Consider the following 6,658-nt stretch of genomic DNA (forward strand, 5'->3'; position numbering starts at 1 on the left):
CGTCACCCTATGGGGCCGCGGAGGGGGATACATCACTGCCACCACTGGCCTGTCACTCCTCTGGCCCCCCGGGGAGGAGGTGCCTCCCACCTGCAAGAAGAGGCTCTCGGCGCAGCGCTCGCACAATTGACTTTATTCAAGACCTGGCAGGATAGAGGAGGGGGTGCCACGGTGTGGACACCCCACAGGTACCGCCACAGCGGGGTGGGGGGCTCAGGCAGCCCCACAGATATGCACATGCGTGCACATGCCCATGCGCTCCCAGGTGTGCACATGCACACACACACAGAGCAAAGCCCCCCACCCATCTGCAGGCACCCCAGACTCACCATCCCATCCTATCCCTGTACCCTGGGGAGCATCTGCTGCCCTCGGGAGGGAGTGGCAGCGGGTGGCAAGGAGCCCATTGGCACGCCATCAGGCCTGCCGGCCCCTGCAGCCCCTCACAGTTTGGCGATGGAGGGGCGGGGTTGGGGGGCAGCCCCACAATGGGCACCCCAAGGCAGGGAGGGAGAACAGGGGCTGTGCCCAGCAAAGGCTTGTGGGGGTGCTGGGGGTGCACAGGAGCAGGGGCGCAGCAGGTGCTTGGGGCACCCTGGGATGAGAGGCCAGGGGACCACGGCCGGGCTGAGTGAGGAGCAGCATGCAGGGGGAGAGTGGCCCTACAAGAACACGTGCCATGCGGGAAGGGGCGTGCAAGCGTTGGCAAAAACTGGCATTCCTCCCCCAAACCACGTGCCTGGAACCCCTGGCATGGGCTTGAGGGGCCCCCGAGGTGGGGGTGCCACCCCCAGCCAGGACGGGGGGAGCTGGTTGCCCTTCATGTAGGCACTTGGTTCCCTGCTAGTGGTGAGTGACCTGGGGACAGGGACATCAGTCCCACTGCCTACCCCCTCTCTCCACCCAGCATTGCCTCACAGCAGATTTGGGGAGCCCTGGCTGGGCTGAGACCCTTGCTGAAGGGCTGGTTTGGGGCTGCTGTCCTGGTGATCCAAAGCCACCATCCTGAGGGCCCATGCCCACCTGGCCCTGCAGTCTTCCTGTGCCAGCCCCATGCATGTACAAAAGTATAGAAAGTCCCAGCACCACGGCACATCCGCAGCCCCCCAGCACGCCCAGCACCCCCACAGTGTCTCTCTGGCAGCCCCATGTACCGAGGCAGCAGTTCACAGTTTAAAACTCGGTCTGATAAAAGTTGGCCAGGGAGAGAGGAAAAAAGCCCCTCCCACCCCAAATGGCCACCACCATCCTGGCTCAGGGTGGTGGGGGCACCACGGGATGCTCAGAGAGTTTCAGCCATGCCAATGGCGGGGGAGTGGGGGCCTGTGCCCAAAAGGGGAGCCCAGGGTGGTTTGGGGGAGAACATGCGAACAGCCAGCCCCACTTATTTAGTCTTGTTAGTTTTGGGGGTCACATCTGGGTATCAGGGTGGGGGACGGACCCCCCGAGCCCTTCCCTGTGCCTCTTCCCTGCTCTCATGCAAAAATCCAGGAGGGCAACGATGTGGCCAAGCAGGGCCAGGGCACAGTGGGGGCACACTGGCTGGGGGGGCTGCAGTGGTCCCCCGAGCCCCTCCTGCGCCCGAATAGCGAGGGGGAGCAGCAGCAGGGCCCGTCCCTGGCCCAGTATGGGGTCTGGCCAGAGGGCTTCGGCAGGGGGACTGGACCCCCACCAGGAGAGGCAGGGCACCCTGGGGGGCATCAGGGCTCTTCGGCGTCCTCCTCCTCCTCCAGCGATGCCACCCCGGAGGAGGCGACATCGGAGACTTTCCGGCGCAGAGGGAAGTCCTTGCTCAGCACCACCTCATCCTCCGCGGGCGAGAGGCAGGCTTTGGGGTAGGACACAGAGTAGAGGGAGTCCTGGCACCGGAGCCGTGCCAGGCCCCGCAAGGCACTTTGGCTGGCTGGGGGTGGCAGCTTGGGCAGCAGCAGGTCCTCGCCCCCCAGGGAGCCCAGCAGTTTGGCAGTGAGTTCGGAGGGGGACACCATCTCCAGGCTGCAGAGGCTGGAGCAGAGAGTCTCAGGGGAGAGGGTGTGTGAGGAGTCGCTCTCGGGCTCGCAGGAGCCGTGCCGCATGCCCAGCTGGCACAGGTGGCCCTGCAGCAGGTCTCGCAGCAGCGCGCTGGCGGGCATCGTGCCAGACAGCTCTGTGGAGAATCAGGACATTGGGTCAGTCCAGGGCTGAGGGCACCACAGATGTCAGCTGCCCCCTCCCCTGTGCCCAGCAGGTTGGGAGCAGCCCCATGACCCCTTTGCCCACAAATTGTTGCATGCACTGTTAACCACCAAAAGAAAAGCAAAACACGCTCTGGCACCAGGGAGGGTGTCACGTTGAAGGGCTTCCCCATCCCTGGCACGGGCACTGTTTGCCATGGTGCCAGGCAGGAGCACTGCCCTGCGTAGAGATGGCCAGGCTGGGGAATGTGCCAGGCAGCTCCTTCAACCCTCAGTGGTGGGACACCCACAGTGGCAGCAGGGCCACTTGCCTGCTCCCCATGGCACTTACCGGTGGCCTGGGAGCTCTCTGTGGAGGGCAAGAAGTCCTCGTCATAGGACTCGTCATTGGAGTCGTCCCCATCCACCGAGGACCAGGCTCGCAGCTTGGCCTCAGCGATGGCAAACTGCTCTGCCACCCCTGGCACAGGACAGGCACAGGTCAAATGCATGCAGGGAGGTGCCCCCAAATCCCCCTGCCCCAGCACCTCTATGCCCCCAGTGGATGGATGGGTGAATGGATGGATGGACGGATGGATGGACGGATGGATGGATGGACGGATGGGGACAACCTGTCCCACCACCCGTGCCCTCGGCCACAGTGAGGACCATGCCCACCGGCCATGACCCACGGTGCCCACCGGCAGCAAATCGCGCCTCCTGCTCGCCCTCGCTCAGGTGGCAGTAGGAGCTGAAGGCGCTCTCCAGGGCAGCAGGTGACTCCACTGGCTTACACCAGCCCTTCCACTCGATGAGGTGGGCCACGCGGCCCTGCGCCATGGCTGTCGGCTTCGTCACGTGCTCCTTCACCACTTGCGAGATGCCTACGGGATGCGTCCCCATGTCAGCACCCCAAGTGTCCCTCACAGAGCTCATTGCCCTGGGACCAAGAACCCCCCGCCTCCAGCCCCTGAGACCTGGCAATCCCATGCCCTCCTCTTGGGCACTAGGGACCCCTTGAGCCGCCCAAACTCCACAGGGTTGACCTCCATGCCCTCCTCAGGAGGCCCAGACCACTCATCTCAGGAGAGCCCCTTGCCCAGACGCACCCCCGTGTGAACAGTTACCGTGCAGTGAGGAGCGGGCCAGGGCAGCGATCTCCTGGATGGTCAGCGCGCGCCGCGACTTGGGCAGCATCTCGACAGTGTCCTCAACATTGACCTGCCAGAGTGGGCAGCAGTGTCACAGACCCTGGCACCACTCCCCTTCTGTGAGCCCCATGCTCCAGGAATTGGGCTCAACCCCACTTGGTGCCCACCCCGAGGTGCCTGGGGTGTAACATATGCACACGTTACAGACATACATGTGTGCAGAGGGGTGGTCACAGTCCCTGCATGCAGGGCAGCGGATATACTCACCTGTGCCTGGGTGCACTCTCCCACACTGTACAGCCATGATCTGACACTGTGTGCACATGCATTGTGCACACTCACATCTGCACTCTTACCTGTGCACACACAGATGTGCTCAGTGCACACACACTGGCACGTGTCTGCTCAGGTAAACACACGTACACACACACACAGACAAGCAAATGTGAGTGAGACGGGGGCACACCCTTGCTGTGTACACATGTGAACTTGCTGTACACACAAGTGCACCTGCACACTTGTGTGCCCACACATGTGTGTGCCCTGTGCTACTTGGTTCCACTGACTCCCCAGCTTGTGCACATGCACGTGCAAGGCCAGCACAGGCGGATTCCCCAGCACCCACTCCCTGGCAGCACACACTACGCCAGGACATCCTGCTGCATGTCCCCATTGCTATCTCGGTCATGCCAGGCCCTGAGCCCATGGCCACGGGGGAAGCGATGTGGGATTTGGAGGCGCGCAACAAATTGCATTGCCATGGCAACGAGGCACCGTGGACTGATTTCTCCCAGGATACAGCCCGGCTCACGGCTGACGTCAGAGCAGCCTCGAGCTGCTGCGAGATGGCAGGGCCATGGCCAGGACGGGTGCCCCACCATGGGGTACCACCACACAGATACCCCAGCTGGGCATGTCTGGGCTCAAGGGTACCTGGAGGAAGTCCTGGCTGTCGAAGGAGGCCTGGCGCACCAGCCGGGGCAGTGGGTGGGCAGCACTCAATGGTGACAGTGCCTTCACCTCCTTCCACTCCACACACAGCGTCGTGTCCACGGCCACTGCAGGAAGAGCCGGGGCCAACCTCAGCACCTCTGTCCCCCCAGCAGCCCCCTCAACCCCCCACCCTGCAGTAGTAGCTTCTTGCCTAGTCTGAGACCAGACACAACTCGTTGCTGCAGCACCAGTGACTCATGCCCGGGCAACTCTTCCACCTGTGTCAGCGGTAACGCAGGGCCCCAACCTGGCACTGGGGACCAGGCGCCTGTCCGAGCTTGGCAGCTGCTTCAGCAGGGATGGGGCAGCTGGACCAGGCTTGGGGGCATGGACCAGGCCAGGGGCTGGGTGTGTGGAGGAAGGCAGCACTGGGCCATGCCTGCGGGGCGCTGGTGCAACTCCACTGTCTCCAAAACCCTCCTCTCCAATTCCCCATCTCTGGGGCAGGAAGGAAAGAAGCAAGAAGGAATAGGGGCAATAGACATACCCATCCTTCACTCCAACAGCATGACCTCCTGGCAGTGGCACCCCAACTGGATGACTGCCCACACCCTCAGGCACTGACTCCCAAGCACTTGGCCCAGGGAGAGGGTCTCCTGTCACTGCAGCCCCCTGGACAGGCCAGTCCCAAAGGGGATGGAGTGTCCCTGAAGAGCCTAATTTCCACTGCACCGAGGTGGGCCTGGCTGACGTAAACCAGCCATGAAGCGGGATATAGGGGGGGCAAGCAGTGTTCCCTCCCACCCACATCTGAGGGTAGACCCTGGCTCCTAAAGAAAGTGTTGATAGGATCGCTCCCACTCTCAGCTGTGGGCAGGGGCACCCTGTGGTGACGTTCCAGCATCAACACCTCTACCCCCTTAGCAACAACACCCCCAGAGCCCTGCCGGCACGTCTGCAACACCCTCAACACTGTCCTAGCCCCCACCAACCCAGCTCCCAGAACACCCTCAGATCACACCCACAACCTCCATCACCTCCATCCCTCCTGCAACACCCCCAAGACATCTGCAGCACCCCCTTTGCACCCCACACACTGCAGCACACCCCTGCCAGCCCCCATAGCCCATCCAATAGCCCCCCAAACACCTCTATCTCTCTCATAGGACCCCTGTAACCTCCCAGGACTCTGACCAGCACCCTAATCCCCCAAGCCCCTTGCACCCCCACCAGCACCTCCAGAGCATCAACCCAGCCCCTCTAACCCCCCAAACCCCTACACATCCTCACGTCCCTGTACCTCCCTGGACCACCCAGCTGCCCCAGAGCAGCACCTCGAGCTCTCAAACCCCCACCCATCTATAGCCCCCATCACCCTATATGTACCCAAGTCCCCCAGAGCCCTCAAGTTCTCTGCACCCTCACCATACTTAGATACCCCAATTCTCTGTGTATTCCCCCCACCTCCATAGCTCTCCATATCCCACAGCCCCCAATCCCCATACACCACCACTCCATCCCTTAGACCCCCCTCAGCTCCCCTACAGAAGCCCCATCCTCTCCACCTTCCCATATCCCCCAGCCCTGGTAGCCTCTGACACCCTCATTGCAGCCCCTCCGCCGTCCCCAGTAGCCCCCGCACACACACCGCTTTCCATCCCCAAAACACCGTCCATACTCTAGGACCCTCAAACCCCTCAAGCCCCCGGTCGCATCCCGGTGCCGCTCACCCACCGATTGTGGTTTTGGAGCCGATGCAGCCCATGCTCCCGGGGGGGCCCCGGTGCGGGCACTACCGCCGGCTCCGCGCCGCCCGCATCGCCCCCCGGCCGCATGGGCGGCCCCGGGCAGCGCCCGCGCCCCGCCGGAGCCGCTGCCGGGCCGGGTCGGGTCGCGGTACCGGAGCCCCGAGCGATGCCGGAGCCCCGGGTGATGTCTGCGCCGGGCCGGGGAGCAGCACGTCCAGAGACGTCACTACTGGGGGAGGAAGAGGAGGGAGAGGGGGAGGCGGGAGGAAGAGGAGGAGGAAGAGGAGGAGGATGGGAGAAGAGGAGGATGCGCGGGAGGAAGGCTGAGAAAGAGGAGGTGGAGGGGGGCTGAAGGATGAGGGAGAGGAAGGAAGGGGAAAACGGGGGAGAGGGAGGCCGGGAGGAAGAGGAGGAAGGGGAGATGAGGAGAGAGAGAGGAGAAGGGAGGATGAAGGCAGCCGGGGAGGATGAAGGAAGAGGGGGGCTGAAGGAAGAGGAAGAGGGGGATGGAGGAAGAGGAGGGGGGGCGGGGAGGAGGAGGAGGAGGATGGACTAAGGAAGAGGAGGGGGCTGAGGAGGAGGAGAGGAAGGCCAGGCACCGAGGAGAGCACCGTGCCAGCACCGCGGACAGCGCTGCCCCGCCTGGCCCCGGGCCCCCGTGCACCCCCCAGGG

At 63.5% G+C, this 6,658-nt stretch overlaps 1 protein-coding gene across 2 annotated transcripts; it reads right to left on the reverse strand.

Annotated features, from left to right (window-relative positions):
- Window positions 1-116: 116 nt before the first annotated feature.
- On the reverse strand, window positions 117-6,305 carry FAM131A (family with sequence similarity 131 member A). Of its 2 annotated transcripts, none has more exons than XM_032698478.1 (6): window positions 5,972-6,305; window positions 4,238-4,362; window positions 3,281-3,374; window positions 2,855-3,037; window positions 2,506-2,634; window positions 117-2,146 (listed from the first exon to the last, which is right to left on the reverse strand). In XM_032698478.1, the coding sequence occupies exons 1-6, from the start codon at window positions 6,000-6,002 to the stop codon at window positions 1,701-1,703; spliced, it is 1,008 nt and encodes a 335-aa protein (XP_032554369.1). In that variant the 5' UTR covers window positions 6,003-6,305; the 3' UTR covers window positions 117-1,700. The 2 variants fall into 2 exon arrangements, with proteins under 2 accessions (XP_032554369.1, XP_032554370.1); XM_032698479.1 differs by lacking the exon at window positions 5,972-6,305 and adding an exon at window positions 4,785-5,261.
- Between the last annotated feature and the right edge of the window lie 353 nt (window positions 6,306-6,658).

The sequence above is a fragment of the Chiroxiphia lanceolata genome, chromosome 10, assembly GCF_009829145.1.
Source record: "Chiroxiphia lanceolata isolate bChiLan1 chromosome 10, bChiLan1.pri, whole genome shotgun sequence".
NCBI lineage: Eukaryota > Metazoa > Chordata > Aves > Passeriformes > Pipridae > Chiroxiphia > Chiroxiphia lanceolata.